This window comes from Passer montanus, unplaced genomic scaffold (assembly GCF_014805655.1).
Source record: "Passer montanus isolate IOZ18808 unplaced genomic scaffold, ASM1480565v1 scaffold65, whole genome shotgun sequence".
NCBI lineage: Eukaryota > Metazoa > Chordata > Aves > Passeriformes > Passeridae > Passer > Passer montanus.
Window position 1 is genome coordinate 1394971 of NW_024371593.1, and position 19019 is coordinate 1413989.

The 19019-nt window shown below is 52.1% G+C and overlaps 1 protein-coding gene across 1 annotated transcript; it reads left to right on the forward strand.

Moving 5' to 3' along the window:
• Positions 1–3113: 3113 nt before the first annotated feature.
• Positions 3114–18926, forward strand: CTSD (cathepsin D). Its single transcript, XM_039728245.1, has 9 exons — positions 3114–3548; positions 3997–4153; positions 6376–6499; positions 8098–8216; positions 11734–11933; positions 13087–13209; positions 14366–14510; positions 15453–15551; positions 16173–18926. The coding sequence occupies exons 1-9, from the start codon at positions 3487–3489 to the stop codon at positions 16332–16334; spliced, it is 1191 nt and encodes a 396-aa protein (XP_039584179.1). The 5' UTR covers positions 3114–3486; the 3' UTR covers positions 16335–18926.
• Positions 18927–19019: the final 93 nt, after the last annotated feature.

A 19019-nucleotide genomic window follows, 5' to 3' on the forward strand; every position in this document is an offset into this window, starting at 1 on the left:
ATGAGAGAAAATGGCCTCAAGTTGTGCCAGGGGAGCTTTAGACTGGATATTGGAAAAATTTATTCTCTGAAATGGTGATCAGGCATTGGAACAGACTGCCCAGGAAAATGGTGGGATCACCATTGCCAAAGTCATTTAAAAGCCATGCAAATGTGGCACTTAGGGACATGGTTTAGTGGTGGACTTGGCAGTACTGGGTTAATGGTTGGACTCGATGATCTTGCAGGTCCTTTCCAACCGAAAGGATTCTATGTTTATAAACTAAGCTGCATCAGCTCCCTGTCTGTGGGGCAAAAGGCAGATGGGACAGCCAGGTGTCACTTGCAGAGGAGACCCCAATCTCCTAGAGCTGGGGTGCTCTTCCCAACTGGAGCTATTGGAGCTGAGTCATTTGACCCCACCTTGGGAATCCTCTCAAGCAGGCACCGAGGTTGCGAAAGCATGGCTGGGCCCCAGGGGCGTGTCACCCCACACCCACAGCTGGGGCTGCAGGGGAAGATGCGCTGGTTCACCCCTTGGAGCCACGGGGGAGGCAGGGGGCTAGGGAGACAGGGCAGCAAGGAAAGGGGTTCATCCACTGTGACAAAAATAGGAGTGAGGAGGGATAGACCCCTTCGTTGTGTCTCACACGTTCTCTAGATACCTCAGCTATGGCACTCCCTGTTTGCTCCACAAACAAGGAAAAGTGTAAAAAACCTTAAGCCCAGGCTTGTGCTACTCTATCTTTTTAAGATAATATGGTGCAACTTTCACACTCCCAGCCTATAAATACCTAGACGTGCTCCCAGCTCCTGGTTAAACATACCCACTGTACTTCTCAAGGCTTTAACATCAGGGCAAACATTCCACAGAGGTGCTGAGGGAGCCTGAACGCAGAAATCCTGTCTCCTTGCTGGAGCCACTGGCCTCCCAGCATGCAGGCACTGCAGTGTCAGCTCCAAACTCCTGGTGCCAAGGGACAGAGACAGATTAAAAACTCGGGGGATAAGACCCCCAGTCCCTTCCCATCCTGCAAGGACCCAGGAGAGGATCGCTATTATAACATTCCCTGACACAGCCCCATTCTCCCTTTTTCCCAGTAAACCATTGGAAACATGGGACATGTAAGTCACTTAGAACAGCTCAAAAAGCAGCGACCCTCTTGCACTGGTATGAGAGCAGTCCCAGATGAGGACACAAGCCTTGCTACCATGAAACTCAAGATAAGACTCATTCATAACAGCAAAGCTTGCCTCTAATCCCTTGGAATCAAAAAACCAGCCACAGCCTGGGTCCAGAGTTCTTTACTCTGCTGAAGCACTTTGCTGTGCATTGTGTGATGGTACGTGACTAGTGAGGCATGCTGTACTCACCGGCCCATCCCTGCACACTGGAGCCCACTCCATAGCCACGGGATTCTAGCAGAGACTGGCCAGACTGGAAACGCTCGAGGAGCTGCCATATGTGCCCCAGCCTGGGGGCCAAGGTGCAGGTTGTCTGGCCAGTTACAGTTTCCCAGCCACTTCAAAGAGAAGGGAGGAGGACTGGTACTTCACTCGCTCTGCCACAGGCTCCAGGAAAGCCTATAAGGGACGTAGGGGAGGCCTGGGCCTGGCGTCAGGGCTGTCCTTTTTGTCTGCAAAGCACATTTGTAAAGGGGTTTAGACCCCTTTGTGAGGGTGGGTTTGCTTGGATGGGGCCACGGTCGGGCTGGTTTATGTCTGACCCACTCCTGCCCACGAGCATCCAGGGGGATGAGAGGAGGAGACCCGTGAGCTGGAGCCCTCAGCAGCAGCAGCCTCTGGGGTCAGGCACCGGTGCTGCAGACCCGCTATGCCTTGGCCCCTTGCCCGAATGAGCCACACGGGATCTTGCTGAGTCATGCAGTGCCTCGGGGCCGGGAGGGCAGCGGGTTTTGCTGACTCATGGTCAGTGGCACCCGGCTTGACCACACGCCCGCAGGGGCAGGAGGGAAGCAGGTGCTGGCCGAAGTAACAGGACCCACCAGGTCCAACCAATGCCTCCAGAAATCCTCATCCCAAAGGCAGCTGTGTCCCACAAGCAGGCGGCAGGCTTCCTGAAGCCCATCAGCTTGACCAAGATGTGGCAATTCGGAGCGCTCGCAGGACAAGATACAGAAATGCCCTCTAAAAATACTCAGGATGGATCACGGTTGAGGGGGTAGCATGCACGGACCCAGGGCAGCAGGGTCCTGTATGAGGCCATGGGAGAATGGAAGAGGCTTAGGGACAGAGTATGGGAAGGAGATGGTGCGAGTGAGGTGCCAGTAACATGACCCAGCAATTTTACAGAAGTTGCATGAACACAAATGTGATGGGAGAGGAGAGGAACCTCATCACAAAGCTAGGGGTCCCCCACTCCAGCAGTGCCCAGCTCGTCCCACAGGCTGCTACTTTCCCATCCCCAGGACTAGGCACAAGCAGAACAGAAAACAAGTGCCCCCAGCCCTCAGGAAGGGAAGGGAAAATGACTGTAAATCCGATTTCATTTTTATTGTTTTTCCAGCAGGTCTCGTGGCTCTGTAGGAGCTCTGCCGGGGCAAACTGGACAGAGATTAGCTGTGGCCTCCTGAGTTGGTGGGGTGACACCTCTGAACCCTGTTACCACACTCCAGTGGTGGTGAAGAGCCCATCCCAGGACTCATTTTGAGGAAGGGGCAGACCTCAGGGACTGCTGGTGGCCGGTGTCCCCCCGGCTCTGCCCCGCACCAGCATCGTTCTCGGTGGCTGCAGGCAGCACAGTACCACCACAGTGCATTTTGAGGGGGTGGCAGATACGGCTTGACATCCCCTCCTGGCACCCCACCGCACCTCCCAAAAAAGCTGTGGCCTAGGATATGCCCGTCTTCTCCAGAAACACCCAGCGCGGAGGGGTTGGAGGGATGAATCCCCCAAACTGGCGGTGTCCTGGGGCCAGGGAGCAACACGGGGCTGGGGGGCTGCCAGGGCCCCTTGGGCGGGGTGCACAATGAAACCCCCCTGGTGACAGCGGGTGACAGGGCGGCCGAGCTCCGTGAGCAGCCCAGCCCCGCCAGGATCTGGGGGTCTGCTGCTGGGGCCCTGCGGATGTCCTGCGTCCCCCCCTCTCCACTTCCCTGGGAGAGAACGAAAAATGCACCAGCCCAGCACAAGGAAGTTAAAGGCAGTCCATAACGGGGCACGCGCGGCCGGGCGGGCATCTCGTGACTGATTTCATGGTGTTTATTCCCCTTTCCCGGGGGCTGAGTCACGGCCCGAGGCGCCGGGGGTCAGCCCGGGGGGAGCCGTGAGGCGGCGCCCCCGGCCCCGCTCCCCGCCCCGGCCCGCCCTCACGTGACGCCGCTGGTTGCAATTTTAGACCGTCAGCTGACTCCAGAAATCCGTGGAGAGGGGCCGCTCTGCCTACAAAAACAGGGACGGGAGGCGGCAGCGGCGTCGCGGCCTCTCAGCGTCGGGAACCTCCAGCCTCTGACCCCTCGCCACCGCCGCCAGCAGCGCCATCGCCGCCATGGGCCCCCGCGGCCTCCTCCTACTGCTCGCCCTGGCCGGGTCCTGCGCCGCCCTCATCAGGTGAGAGGAGGGGGCTCCTCAGGGCCTGCTGAGCCCCCCGGGTTGGGGGGACGTGGGAAGAGCACCCCCGGTGCTGCTGCAGCGGCGGCCTCCGAGCTCCTGTCACAGCCCTCCATAGCGGGTGGCTCCCCCTCCATGGAAGCAAGGAGGGGAAGGTTCGGAAGATCCCCCCATCCTGCGCATGGAGGGGCCTCGCCCCAGCTTCCCCTACACCTGGTGACCCTCTGGCAGCCCGCCGGCCTTTCCCCCTTTCCTCTGGCTTTGGGAAAAACACTGAACGCAGCGCGGCGAGGGGGATCTAGCATAGGGCGCTGGCAGGAGCCCAAACCTCACCCACCTCGTACCGGCGTGTCCCCTGGTTCGAGTGGAGCCCTGCTGCCCCCCTTCCCTAGGTATCCGTGCCCTACACACCCCCTCTAACAGGTGTGTGCTTGCCGTCCCCACGCAGGATCCCCCTGACCAAATTCCCTTCCATGCGGCGGATCCTGAGAGAGGCAGGCAGTGAGATCCCAGATATGAATGCCATCACCCAGGCCATCAAGTACAAGCTGGGCTTTGTCGAGGAGGGTAAGCCCACTCCGGAGATTTTGAAGAACTACATGGATGTGAGTAACAACCCCCCTGCAGACCATCCCCTGCACTGCAACAGGCCCCAGCACAATGTCACCTGTAGGGGTACCCATCCCAGGGGGGGTGGGACATGCCAGCCTCCCACCAGCCAGGAAGGCAAAGGAGGGAGAGATGTTGATCCTCTTGGACAGATTCTTGCACCCCCGTGGCTTAGTGAGTGCATACCAAAAGGTGCTTCCCATCGTTACTAAATTAAAAATACTAATACTAGTAATTATAACAACAACAAACAAGCCGCTGCCACCCAAGCAGGAGCTTTTCAGTTTGTGACCTATTTCCTTTCCCCTTTGTCACTAATTAACAATCATAAATAGGGGCCTGCTGACTTACAATCCTTCTTATCATCTTCTGGCCATTTGGACTCTACTTCTGGCAAGACAGGGGCATAAAAATCATACTCCACTCCTTGAGGATGCTAGCTCACTATGGTGCTGGGGATGCAGGACCCTTCCTCTCGCTATCCTTCATCTTTTGCACTGCCCTGGGAAAAGCCACCTTTTATCTCCGCTTTCTTGTCAGCAGCTTAGGGAGCAAAGCGAGCTGGGTGGTGGCGGAAAGAGAAGCCAGATAAAGGGCATGAAGTTTGCCCTTGCCCTGCTGCCAGGCACGTGTGGGGTTTACTATTTCAGGGTTCCTTACCGGGCAGTGTAGGATATGAGCATTAGCTGGCAGAATAAAACTGGGCCCAGATATTTAGGCCTTAATTCAGTGTATGTTGCCCCGCTGCCCTTCCCCAGCAGCTCTTGTCACCCAGCCAGCGCCGTCCTGTCCTGGGAAGGGCCACCGGTGTTTCAGTTGGCAGTGTTGAAAGCCAGGCCGAGCGGTTGTGTCACGCTGCTGTCTCTTGCAGCCACAGCTCACACCGCCACTCAGGGCAGCACTGTTTTCCCTTGTCACAGAGACACCAATCCAACCTGTGGCGGCAGATAAGGGACCACTGGGTCCCTCCCAGCCTGGCTGAATGAATTTTTGCTGCTAAATGAATTCTTTGGACAACCCCCACTAGCCTGCCTTGTATGTTTCCTGCCCTGGGACCCTTCATGGGTCTGTGTGTGTGAGAAACGGAGCCCCTGTACCGGGGGTTAATTTTCAAGCCCCAGCAATAATTACAGAACCACTGGAAGCAAGTGCTGCCTCCCCATTATGGCTAATTGCAATGTTGCAATGGATTGTTAATTAGTTAGTGAGCAAGCCTTGCAAACTAAGCGCGCAGGAGGTGAACAGCTTTGATAATCCTGTTTTCTTCCCTTCCCCCCTTTCCCCCCCTCTTAATTAAGTACACGTGGGGTTTGGAAAGGCTACTGGCTGACTTCCCTTGCTAGCAGCCTTCTCTCCAGAACCCTGAACCAGCTGCTCACCAGGCAGGACACAGCTCCCTGCCTGTTTGGGAGGACTGGGGAAAAATGAGTCCATGTACCACCTGCCTAGCATTTTCCATTTGTCCTCTCCTCTGTGGAGAGAGGGATACTTTGCCAACAACTCAGCCATTCAGGTTTCTTCCAGTCCCAGCAGAAATGTAGCCTTAGAGCAAAGGTGTATCCATCACATACCTGTGCTACAGGGACTTCTCCTTGTCTTTCACCCTGGAGGCCTAAACCCATCTTTGGTGATGCTGCTCGTGCTCTTTGCTCCCACCACTCCTCCAGTCTTCCACCTCTCGAGACTGAGCATTTGTTTGTTCCCCCCCATTCTCAGAGCTCACCAGCAAGCACCAAAACCCCCAGCAGCTGTACCTCCACCTGCAGTGGGCAGTGCTGCAGCTCGCTGCAACCCACAGTTTCTCTGCAAACCCACGAGCAAAGCAGCTTCCCAGCCAGTTTCAGCTTTTCAATAACGCAGGTGTTTTGCTTGGCTTTCTTCCATCATTTTTTCTCATCCTTGTAGTGAACTGCATGCTAGCCTGCAGACCTTCCCCCTTCTCTTCCTTCTCTGTCTCCATGCCCCAAATGTCCTCCCCCGCACACACCCATCCCACTTGTCCTCAATTTATCCTTTTCACACCCGCTGTAATGAACGCTGAAGGGGAACCTCCCTTCCAGAGGACAAAGGCTGGGAACCTATCGATGCCAAAACCAAGGGGAGGGCAATGTCTAGATAAGAAGCTGATCTTCTATTCAACCCGAAGAGATTTTTTGATCTTTAATCTCTGCTTTTAGCCAGCTACTTCTGCTCATGGTTCCCTTCTTCTGCCTTGCAGGCCCAGTATTTTGGTGTGATTGGTATCGGGACACCCCCCCAGAATTTCACTGTGATCTTTGACACTGGCTCCTCCAACCTCTGGGTGCCATCCGTGCACTGCTCCATGCTGGACATCGCCTGCAGTAAGTGTCACAAGTGCCAGAAGCTGCTAAACAGCTTCTCCTTCCCTGCAAAATGCAGAGCCTTGTATTGCAAGAGGAGAAACTGAGGCAGCAGCATGAAAGGACTTGCCAGAGGCTGATGGGCTTTTTAGGATGAGAGCTGGAAATACAGTCCCAGCTTCATTAGTCCTTTCCAGGGTTTTTGTGTTTTCCAAGTAACCCCTATACAGGGCCAAATCTTCCCCAACAGCTTCAGCCCTACAGCAGGGGAGCAGCATCATGGCTGTGATGTTTCTCCCCAAATTATAGACCAATGCTGCTGTTATCCCATTGCGCAAGGCTGACTTTTTTTAAGTCAGCCTCTTGCCAGATCTGATACAAACTGCCCTAGTTTCTGGTTTATTGCTGCACAGAGCATGTGTGTGCATGTTTATGGAGTTATAATTAACAAGAGCCAGGTAGGCACAATGAAATGAGAATGTCTTAGGGACTAGAAGTTGGTTTTTTTTATTCTGTGGCATTCCTGTGCAATAAACTTCCACAGCTGAAGATGTCAAACCTGGCTATGGCAAAATGCCATTCAAAAGCTACTGGTTGTGCTGCTTAAGCAAAGTGGGGAAACCTGTGGAGTCAACAAATGCAACCATGAAAGGCATTCCACAGTGCTCATTGGGAGTAGAGTAGAAATTTGGACTTCTTGTACACAGGCCTTCTCTTTGCATGTGTGAAATGAGATTTTGGACACTGACAGGGTGGTGAGGTTCAGACCTGGTATGCCTAGGGGGTTCCTGATTTGTAGCAGGGAGATGGTTTCTCAAGGCAGTGCCTTGGGAGGTACTGGGACCAAAGAGCTCATTTTGTGAATATGCAAGGAGCTTAACCTCCTGCCAGACTGGAATCCAAACTGGGACCGAGACAGCCTAGCTGGGAAACTGCTTGTGTAGCTGTCACTTTGTGTAGGGCTCGGCTGGTTCACCCTCAGCTGCTGTCTGCACCACTCAGCAACCAGCCATGGGACTGCGCTGGCCAGCTCGTGACTCGGGAGGAGTCTGGGGAGGAGGAATCTGCCTGCCCATAAAACCAGGGCTATCCTACAGCTCCCAGCCCAGCCAAGGGGAAAAGCAGCTTAGACTAGGGGAAAGCCCTTCTCCTCTGCAAATAAAGGAATATTTTGTATTCTTTCTGTACTAAAAACAATGTTTGAAAAGTTTCCAGCTACTGCTAGTAAAAGAAACAGATAAGTCCATGAGGTGAAAACGTTCCTACCCAAAGCAGATTATTTAAAGCCACCCTGGTTCTCCATGGTGTGTGGAGGGATACATTTTGCTCTGCTGACTAACACACCACACCAACCACATAACCTCTAGGCTTTTAATACCTAGTGGCCAAATCGGATTTAACAGCCTGAATTGGATCTGCCCACCTAATTCCCCAGACACTGGAAATGCTTTATTAAGCAATCTGGGCTTGGCAAACCCTGGGTTCAGGCCCATCTTCTCATCATTGAGTGTCCATTTGTGTGGATAGACCGGATGATGTGGGGTTAGGTTTTGGGGAACTGTAGGTATAGAGGAGCACTAATGCTGTGTGTCCCCTTGTGTCCCCTTTCCCACCTGCAGTGCTGCACCACAAGTATGACTCTGGTAAATCCAGCACCTATGTGAAGAACGGCACCAAGTTTGCCATCCGCTATGGGACAGGGAGCCTTTCCGGCTTCCTCAGCCAGGACGTGGTCACGGTGAGTTACAACTGCCCCAGACTGCTTTCAGAACAGTGCTCGGAGCTGTTAGATTTCAATGGATCTCCTTTCTTGAGTGTCCTACTCGTACAGAACATCTTTCAGTGCTGTGTTTCCAAGTCCTTTGAACTGACATGGAAATGATGACTGTTAAGGGAGCAATAACCATGGCAGGCTGAGAAGGGAGAAGGGATTAATCTGCAGGTCAGCAGGGTTGGGGTGGAGACTGCTCACATGATGTCCCTGCAAATATGGTCTCTGGCCATCCCTCCAACCCTTTTCCTGGTGACCCCAAAACTTACCAGCCCAAGCATATGCCAACACCTCTTCACAGACTGCTGGTGGTGCCCAGCTTGTTCTTGGCCAATATCCACACATTAGTGGATGCCCACATGGGCAGCTGCCCAAACACAGACCAGAAAAGGTCTCTTTACTGCCCCATCCTGGTCTCATGTCAAGAACTGGTGCTTATGCTTATAAAGGCTGGGTAACACCCTGGGGAGAGGTTCTCCAGCAGTGTTCAGGGTGCAGTTTGAGTTAGCTGGGTGGTAGTTGCTTCACAGTTTGCTTTTCAGCAAGCAAAGACTGAGCTTTCTGTCCTGTGAAGGACAAGTGCCTTTCATGACTTCCTCCCAGGTACAGATGCTCAGGAGAGTTTGCCAGATGCCAAACATCAGGGGTGCATGTGCTCTCAGATTACTCGCTCTCCTGGCAAGGGATAAGAGCATATGTTTGCTTTGCAGGGGGGGAGAAACAAAGCAAAAGTTTTGAATAAGCATATAAATCTGGGGATTTGGAGTTTCTGTTTGGGTTCAGCTGAAAAGTATTGGCTTACCAATTTCATCAGAATCAAAAAGTATCCAGGAGAAGGTTAAAGTGTGTGACTCTTGCAGGATGCCCTCTTTAGCCCATCCTTACAGCACGAAGATTTCAGGCTAGCCTGGAAGCATCAGCTGTTGCCTCTATGCTGCATCCAGAGATGCAGTAAGGCAAACAGCAAACTTCATTGTCCTTAGAAAGTGTGGGCTTAATGCAAGGGCTGAAATGAGTCAGAAAGAGGATTGCCATTTTTTCTCTTTGTTTCTGGTTTGTAATTGTCACCCTAGTGCCTGTTTGCTGATTAGGTCTCCACTTCCCAGCAGCTCAGAGGAAGGATTTTGTGCCTCAGTTTGTCTGGGAAGTGGGGATGGCTCCTGTCAGACAGCACAGCTTGTAGCATTTGGTTTCTGTCTGTGCAGAAGCAAGAGAAACCTCTTGCATGGAGCTGAGCAATGTTAGACTTGTAGTAGGCAGGAGCATGGGTGACTCTGAGGGTCAGGGACAGACAGCTTGGACACAAGGCTGCATCCTCTGATGCACAACATGTTGTAGGCAAGCTCCCAGTCAGGGATAGTGTTGAAAGAAAGACATTGAAATAACCTTCAGGGTGACCCTCTTGGCTCCAGCCATGCTGGTGGGTGAAAGCAGCCACAGCAACCTCTGGTAGCACTGACATCTGACCAAAAGATGCTTGTTGGCAGGTAGTCCAGAATCCCTCAGCCCTAATGTTTTTTTGAGAGGGTGATGAGCTCATGTCAAACATCCTCTCTCGTTTGCAATGCCCTGTAGCACTCCGCAGTGCTGCTTGCTCTCCTAAGAGCAGCAGGTTCAGCCAGCCCTCTGCTGCTCAGATATCTCATCTCTTTATCACAGCCCAACCTTGGGATGTCCTTCAAGGACAGCAGAGGAAACTTAGCTGACCATGGGGCACAGTGTCTCTCCCATGACTGCAGTGCAGGTACACTGCACAGGAGATTACTTTCCTTGCCTCTCCCTTGTGCCTCTACATCCCAAGCCCTGGTACCAGGCTGTGCCTCAGAGGCCCTCACCTCTTGGCCTTTGCCATCCAGTGCTTACCTGCTGGCTGAGGCTACAAACAGGGAGGCCAGGCGAGCTGTGGAGTGCTGACGCCCGTCTGCAAAGTGCTGGAGGGTGACCACTGCACAGCCATCCACTGGTCATGATTTTTGGTTGCTCAGTGTTGGGGCAAGAGCCGGCCAGGAGACAGAGACGAAGGATCTGTGACCTGGCAGGAGCACTCTGCTAAAGGTAGTCTTGGGTTTCAGCCTTGCTGAGGACCAAGTGCAGGCAGGGTCTGCTGAGAATCCATGACTGGGCAGAAATCTGCCTCCCCCTTGGGATGTGCAAGCAGAGCAATATTCAAACAAACCTGACACTCAGTGTTATCAGTCCATTGCATTTTACTTTAAGTAGAAGCTTCATTGAACTGAGGATCAGTGGTGCCAAGGGGTGGCTTTTATAAACCTGGAGTGTACAACTGGGGCAGGCGCTGGCGGGCGGATGCGTTGCTGTGTGCTTTCCCCCCACATCCTGCCCTGTGGCTTTTAGCTTTCGCAAGGCTCGATCGCCCTTTCCTACTGCAGTCCTCCAATGCCATTAAAGGCAGCACTGCTGTCCCAGCCTTGCACTAACCCTGGGGGGATATTAGTAATTTACAGGGATCGTTATCTGCCATCAGGTAGGAGAGGCCAGCTTGTCAGTCCAGCCTGGCTCACTACAGGGCTGCTAGCTGCAGGCTGAGAGGCTGAAATTGTCCTAGTGTGGATGCTAAAATTGCCTGTGGTCAGCCAGAAGCTCACAAGCCTCCTGAACTGCTAGAGCCAGAAGCCAGCAGATGCATCCTTCTCCCCATTAGCAGAGCTATCCTCCTTTCTCTGATCATCTTTCTGGGGATCTGCCCTTGGAAGGCGTTTCAGCTTTCCGGTGGGGAATGCCAGTCCTTCTCATGGCTGGCAAGGGAGGTGACCTTTGAATTCTCAGTACTCTGCTTGCTATTTTCGTGCTTCATGCTCAACCTCACTTTCTTGGCTGGGTCATCTCTGCTTTCACGGGAGGTCTCTGCAGGCTGGTGGCTCTTGCAAGAGATTCAGCAGTATCCCGGGGATGTTTCTTATGTGGGGGAGATCACAGGGATTGTGGGCAGAGGTGGGAGGGATTTGTGCTCCCAACCAAGGATGGGTGCAGCACCCAAGGAGGTAGGATACACAGATGACTTAGAAGATGTCCAGAGTGGAGAAGAGGATAAAAGGAACAGCACAAGAGCTTTTCAGACTGGGAGGAAATGATGAAGTAGGTGATAGAGGAGGAAATGGAGGAGGACAAATGGATATGGGTCCCCTGTGCAAAGAGGAGGGGCTGCAGAACAGCAAGGCCAGTGCTGGGACACTGCAAAAGGCTAAAGGGATTCTCCTGCCCTTAAAATTTTGCTGGGCTTTGCAGGGACTTGGGAGGTTCCACTGAGCCAGAGTTGCCAGTCTCTTCCCCTGACAAGAGTGACACCAGGGTATCTGGTTTCTGCAGCTGCCTACAAATGCAGTGGTGGAAGCAGGCAGGAGTGTGGCAGCACATTGAGGGACATGCTACAGCCTGTGCTCAGTGAGGTTCTGTTACCACCCAGGTCCCACGAGTCAGTTTTTTTTACAATCTGCTTTTCCCTTCTCTCCCCATCTCCCCACAGCTTGGTGACTTGAAAATCCTGGATCAGACCTTTGGGGAGGCCACGAAGCAGCCAGGCATAACATTCATCGCTGCCAAGTTTGATGGCATCCTGGGCCTGGCATTCCCAAAGATCTCTGTGGAGGGTGCCGAGCCTTTCTTCGATAATGTCATGAAACAGAAGCTGGTTGAAAAAAATATGTTCTCTTTCTACCTAAACAGGTAGTGTTGGGTTTGGTGGCACACCTCTGGTTGCGAGGGCAAGGCCAGTGGGCTTTTCTCTGTTTTCCAGTAGCACCTCTTGTCATCTGCTGTTTTACACTCTGGACAGCACTTCCCAGTTGGGGAAGTCACAGCAAGTTCTGCTTGCAGGAGCAGTCAGGCCAAAATCTCTTATGTTTGCTGCTATGAAGTAAGGAGAAGGGAAGTAGAAATGCAGTTCTTTTACTGATAAAAAGCTGGGTGGATCTGTGACCAGATTTCTTAACTGATGAATAGACAGAGGATGTTTCCAGAGGAAAGAGAAATAAAGATAAACAGGGTTGTGATCATGAGATTGATATTAGTGCAGTTCCCTTTAGAGAGGTAAACAGCCCCAGTCTGCTGCCAAAATCTGTAAGCCATGTGGTCATCACCATGTCGCCTCCCCAGCAAAGGTGTCTCCCCATCAGTCATCACTAATGAGGGGGCCATTGCTCTCACCAGCCTGGGAAATCCTCCTCTGCAGCTGCCAGCACCTTCCCACCCACTCCTGCTCCCCGCGGGGCAGCCCATCAGTTTTCTGACACCACAGCAGCGACTCTGAACTACTTCAGCCCAAAAAGTAGCACACCAAGAGCAGGGAGGGCAGAGAGGGCTGCTGCTGGCCATTCAAGTACCAGCCCTCCCCCATCACCATATTTCTTCCCATCTGCTCACTAGTGAGCTCTTATCTGATGGTAACCTTGAGGATTCACTTCAAGGCTGCTGGTTGGCAGAGTAGAGGCCAGATGACCTAACCCTGCAGCAGCTGTGTCCAGCCCTGCACAGGCACTTTTTACAAGCTGATTTAGGAAGTCCCTGTGTCAGTGCCTAGTTCCCCTTTGCCATCCCCCTTCCTGCCATGAGTTTCTCCAGGTTTCTGTGAGAAAGTACCACGTGTAAAGCTGCAGGATGCTTTGGCTGGGCCAAAATATTCCCATTTCCCCATCCCAGCCTATCTCACAGTATCTGTCCTTATATTGATAGAACATAGCATAACATAAGTTATGTGTCTCCAGTACTGTTAATGCTGTGCTTCACCTCCAAGCACCCCAGCAGGTGTTTTGGGAGGCACTTGAAGCACGTTGTTCTCACCCTGCCCTTGATGTTCACAAGTTTGGGTATTGTTTTTCAGAGATCCCTCCGGTGTCCCTGGCGGTGAGATGGTCCTGGGAGGAACCGACCCCAAGTATTACAAGGGCGAGTTCAGCTGGTTTAATGTGACACGCAAGGCCTACTGGCAGATCCACATGGACTCGTAAGTTCCCTATCCACCTGACTACATGTATGGGGTCACATGTGCTGACAGCACATGCCTGAGGCTTCAGTGAGATCCTCCTCAAAAAGGAATCATCCTACAACACATCCACACCACAAAAAGTAGATTAAATCCCACCCTAGGGCTGGGTTGTTTGTTGCTGGAAGGAGACAAAAGGCAGAAGCCGTAAGGAGATGTTCTGCAAAATCCTTTCCTCTTGTTTGTGGCTTGACCCCTGACCTTTGAAAGGATGCCTGCTGCGTCCCTGTCAAGCAGAGAAGAATGCCAGTGTGTCCTCCTTGCAGGCAGGGCGAGCCCCATAGATTAAGCCCCAGTTTTGCTCAGCTCTCAGCAAGGCCTGAGCTGCGTGGCTGTCCTGCACACAGCTCCGGAGGAGCAGGATGAGGCCTCAGGAAGCCAGCCCTTGACTGAAGGGCACGGCGCAGCAATCAGCGCGCATTGTTGGAGGCAGAGGGGAGGAGAGCAGGCTGAGCTGACGGCCGCCAGCCCCACGTCTATTCTGAGCTCTCCCACGTGATGGGAACTTAAAAGTGCCCTGTGATCAGAGTGTGTCCTTTTCCTGGGAATTGCATCCCTCCCCAGCGTGGCGTTTCAGTTCTCATTTTCCCCCAGAGCTGCAGCGTTGGCAAAGTATGGCAGACTCTTGGCTAGAAGGCTTTGTCTTTCTGCACTGCTGTGAAATGCAATGCCGGCAAGGAAGCCAAGCAGCTCCTGGCTTGCCTTTCCTCTGCACAGGAACCGTTCCCTTGCCCCTATGGCTGTCACACCACGCCTTTAACCCTTTTTTTTCTGCAGTAGCACGGGCCATAAAAGTCCATACTTCATTGTCCTTAGCTCTCTGCCATGTCCATTAGCTGTGGGACTAGCTCTGGAGTGCAGGTAGCAGGCAGGGTACGCGGGCAGCATTCAGACTCTGCAGAAATGCAGCTACACTTCAAAGCACCTGCTCAGTCACGAGCAGACAACAGGGAGCCAGGGGGTCTGTGCATTTAGTTGGTGCTGCATCAGTGTTTCTGAACATCTGTCCTTCCTGGGTGTCTGTTACAGCCCTCCCTTGCCTGCCTGCATACTGCTTCCTGCAGCGTTCTCTGGGAGGTCTTTAAGGGTTGTCTAATGTCTGGGCATCTCTCCCCAGGGTGGATGTTGCCAACGGGCCAAGCGTGTGTGAGGGCGGCTGTGAGGCCATTGTGGACACAGGAACTTCACTCATCACTGGCCCCACCAAAGAAGTGAAGAAGATACAGGAGGCCATTGGTGCAAAACCACTCATAAAAGGCGAGGTGAGGCCAGGCTGAAAATGTGGGGGTCTATGGCCATCACAGCACCTATGCTTGCACCCTACTTTGTACTCAAATGCTTGTTGAGACCCTAGTCTTCTGCTCCCTGTCATCTTTGTTCTCAGCCTGTGCTCCTGGAAAAGCCACTGGCACAGCAGGGACCCCTTCATCTTTTCACCCTGGGCAGCATTCACTATCCTACTCATGCACACAGCAGAAAGCCCAGGTCCCATGAACTTTGGGAAGCTTTGAGTCACTTCTGCCACCCATCTCTGGAAGGTGGAAGAGAAGGGATTTCAGTTGCAGCTGAGACAAAGGATTCACATTAATATGAGTCCAGAGACACTTTAATAAAAGTATATTTCATGCAAATGGCAACCCTTTGCATGAAAGTTTTCAACCATAAAAGCTAATCTCACAAGACTCTCTTCTCTCCCTAAATTGTGGAAGAATATAGATTATAAAGACCCTGTAGAAAAAAAATTGCCTGTTCTGAAAGCCCTCCCAAATCAGAGCCATGAGCATTTGTTGGGGTTTTCTGCAGTGTCAGAGACCCCAAGCTGCAGCAACAGTTGGCTTAGACCTGCCATCATCCCCAAGACCTGCCATTGCTAATGAAACTGGTTTTGTCTGTGTACTGAGCCACAGCTGCCTCTCCTCTGGTAAATACCCCCAGCCATACCACATCAGCTGTGGCACTCTGGGACTCAGCAAAGCCAAAAGCTGAATCCAACATCCTTTGTCTCCGTGCCTATCCATAAAGCCCTCTTGCCCCTCAGCTTGCAGCCCTAGGCAGGGAGCAGCCTACTTATCCCAGGGCGACCTTCTGCAGTCTGAGCTGAGCTGGCTTTAGGGAAAACCACAGCAAAGATGTGACTGTGCTCAAGGAAGACTGTGGGAGAGTGTGGGAGGTGCAATCTAAAGCCTTTACTGTTGCAATTTCAGTACATGGTGCCCTGTGAAAAAGTGCCGACGCTGCCTGTCGTCTCCATGAAACTAGGAGGGAAGTCCTTCACCCTCACAGGAGAGCAGTATATCCTCAAGGTATGTCCAGGCAGATTTTTCCAGCCTTATGCTTCTTCCCCAAGGCCTGGCTTTTGCTTCTACTGCAACAAAACACAAGAGCAGCCAAAGCAGTGCTGGAGCTGGTGCTCAAGAAGAAATCTGAAAGGTTGGGGTGTCAAAGTCTCACAGGAATAAGACCCCCTGCATAGTGCTCATGAGGGATAGCAGGATGGTTAAGGAAGGTGAGGCAAGCTGTTGCATCACTTTCAATAAACAAACATTTAGCTCTTTTCTGCTGTATTCTGGTGCCATGAGGCCAGCCTTATTATAGCAGAGGCCACCAGCCCGTCATTTAAGCCATCAGAATCAACTTGCAAGGACCATGTTGTGCAGACCTTCACCAATGGCTCTAATTCAGAGCTGTGTGGGCTGGGAGGTTTGTGGCCATGTGCAGCTTTGCTAGATGCTTTAGTGCTTAAGGGATGGGGAGCTGGGTTTGCAGTTGTAGAAGCAGTGGGTTGGGAGTCACTTTTGCAATCTGTGAATCTCAGTCTGGGAGAGGCTGAAGCAAAGGCAGCCTTGCAGGTGTTCTTGCCAAGCCTGCAAGGTTGAGGAAAGGGAATGGCCTGCTTAAATTGAAGTTCTCACTCCTTTTTCTAGATTACTGCACAAGGAGAGACTATCTGCATGAGTGGTTTTTCAGGCCTGGACATCCCACCCCCCGGGGGCCCTCTCTGGATCCTGGGAGATGTCTTTATTGGACCCTACTACTCCGCCTTTGACCGTGATAACAACCGTGTTGGCTTTGCCACAAGTGCCTAAACAGCTGCCCCCCACTGCCTCTGCCACACACACACACTTAAACACACACACATGGGAGCCGTAGAGAAAGGTTACCAGTATTAGAAATCCAGTGAGTGGAAAGGAGAAAAAAAAAAAAAAGGAAAAAGAAATGGAACTAGATTTAAAATTATGTGGGAAATAGTTATTAGTGCCCTGCTAGCTACTTTTTCCACTCTGAGTAAGTGGTGCTGGGAGGTCTCTAGCTGACAACTCCAGCTGGGGTAGTCCCTTGCTTTACTGCTAGGTCTTCCAGTAGTTCTTTTTGAGAATGATTCTCAGAGCTGAACAAGGCCCTCTCACATCTCCCAGCACTGGTGTCCTTCCTGGAGGGTGGGGGGGGTGCAGCTGGCTGAAGCCAGCCCCTGGCACGTCTGTTCGTGCAGAGAGGCTGTGCTACTGCTCTTGGGTTTGGGGAGAGGGACAAGGGAAGGCTGTCCTGCACATTAGTTCTTACTGCTTTTTCACTCCTGAAGTGGGGGAGTGGATGGCCTGGGAGAATCTGTCTTTATGACCCCTCCTTGGCAGGTTGAGGCAGTAATCAGGAGGTCATTTCTCAAGGAGTTTGTGCTGGTTTGGTCCTAGGAGAGCATGTCTTGAGCTGCAGTGATGGGGAAGCACGGTAATGTGCCCAGAGGATGAGTTCCAAAGCCTAAGGGCTGTAATGGTGTGTTTTGTTTAGTGATGGCATTAGTGAGAGGGCTGGGAGGCATGGCATCCACATCCCGGACATAATGGGACATGGGTGTGTAGGGGGGCTCTAGACAGTGGGACTTCTCAGTCAGTATGAATATTAAGGGGGTCAAGATAGGTTATAATAGAGGTTACTTGAATTCAGGGCCATGAAGGTCCAGCCTTCTGCTGAGCAAAGTCATGTGGCACAAGTTCTCTTGAGTTGAGTGACCTTCTCCCAGGTTCCCCAAACAGCAAATCTTCCCAGCTTCAACCACAGCCAGCAAGTTGAGAATAATGTTTCCTGAAGCAACTAAGTGATCTACAAGCTGAAATCATACTGGTAAAATCTGTTTGTCAGCCACATAAGAGCTTTTGGAAACATGATTCACAGCATTTTGAACTGCCCAAAACTCAAGAGACAGTTAGCAGAGCCAGCAAACCTCCTGGGCAGGAGGATGCCATGGCAGCTGCTGGACTTACATTCACTTTCCCTGCTGCCCTGTCCCAAAATCCAACTGCTTTTAACACCCTCTGTACCTGCTTTCCACTTCACTAACACTGGTGAGGTCTGTTCATGTCCAGCTGTGTTGCAGAGAGAGTGAGGCACGATCCTGCTTCGGATTTAGCTGTGCACACAGATCCTCCCAGGGAGTCGGGATCTGCGCGTGTGGAGCCACTTGCTGGGCTGGCACTGGTAGGCAAACACTGGTGGAGCTGGGAAGATGATAAAACTAGTTTTAAGCAGTACTGGAAAGCAGAAGAGAGCCTGCCAAGAATCCCAAGCCCTGTGCTGGGAGTAAAAGACTCTCTTCATTTTCCCAGTGTGCTGGATCAGGTCCTGAAGTTAAGGGAGTGGCAGCAGATAAGGAACAAAGCTTGGAGTGGCAAAAAGATAAGATCAGTGGCGGCCATGACCTCAAACCAGGCTAAACAGATGGCAAAATCCTGGCTACCCACAATTCACTGATAATCCTGCCAGCAGTAGCAGTGGGGCCAAGAAATTTATTGAGAAAGGTCTTTGGGCAGTGAGAGAACAGACAGTTTTCCCTGGTGGAATAAGTTTGGCATTATAACCATGATTCACCTTGGAGGGGTCTGGCATGGACAGTGGGGACAGGCATAGGCACACATGGGACACATGCATTGTCCCCTACAACCCCAGATGTGACAAATGCTGCTCCCCAAATCTTGCTTCTGCCTCCTCATAATCTTCACCTGGAGCTCTGCATCTGGACACCAAAGGACATCTGTTTTAGACTGACAGTAGCATGTTACCAAAAAAATGAAAATCTTCAGTAGCTGCTCCAAAATTAGCAAACATTCAGCACCTCTCCAGAGATCTTCAGTTTCACACCAGTTAAGTGCCCCGAGCTCCTCCAAGGTCTGCTACATCGTTTCACAGCTGCAGGATCTCTTCAGCATGGGAAGACAGAGTTGGCCTCTTGGGTACCTCCTGAAGAGACCTGATGTCAGTGGAAGCTTGACACGGAGCGGGCAGTGGCTTTTGAACATCTTCAGCATCGGATAGAAGTGGGATGTGCAGCACAGCCCCAGACAGAGCCCTTGGGCCGTGGCTGTGCTGGGCGTGCGCTGCCTCCAGCTGCCTGTGTGTCCCAGCACAGAGACTCCAGGTGGGACTCCAGGGTCTGTCAGCAGGCAGGAGGCAGCTGCCTGGGAAAGCATGGCCCAGAGTGATGCCCTGAGTGACACACTGTAGGATAGGCTGGAGGACCAGTTCACTGCAGTCTTCCTTGAATAGGTCTCCTCCCCCTGTTCCGTTATTTGCATTTTTAAACCCATCTCTAATCGTGTGACTGGTTTTTAAAAATTATTTTGCTGTCAGAATTAATTGTCTCTTCATAGAAAATTGAAAAGAAAATACAGTATTTTCCCCATTAACTCTGAGAGTGGTCTTTCCTTTTGCAGTTTGAGATGCCAAACTTTGTGGATATGCAGAGAGTGTATCTCCCTGACCTGTTGTCCCTGGACATC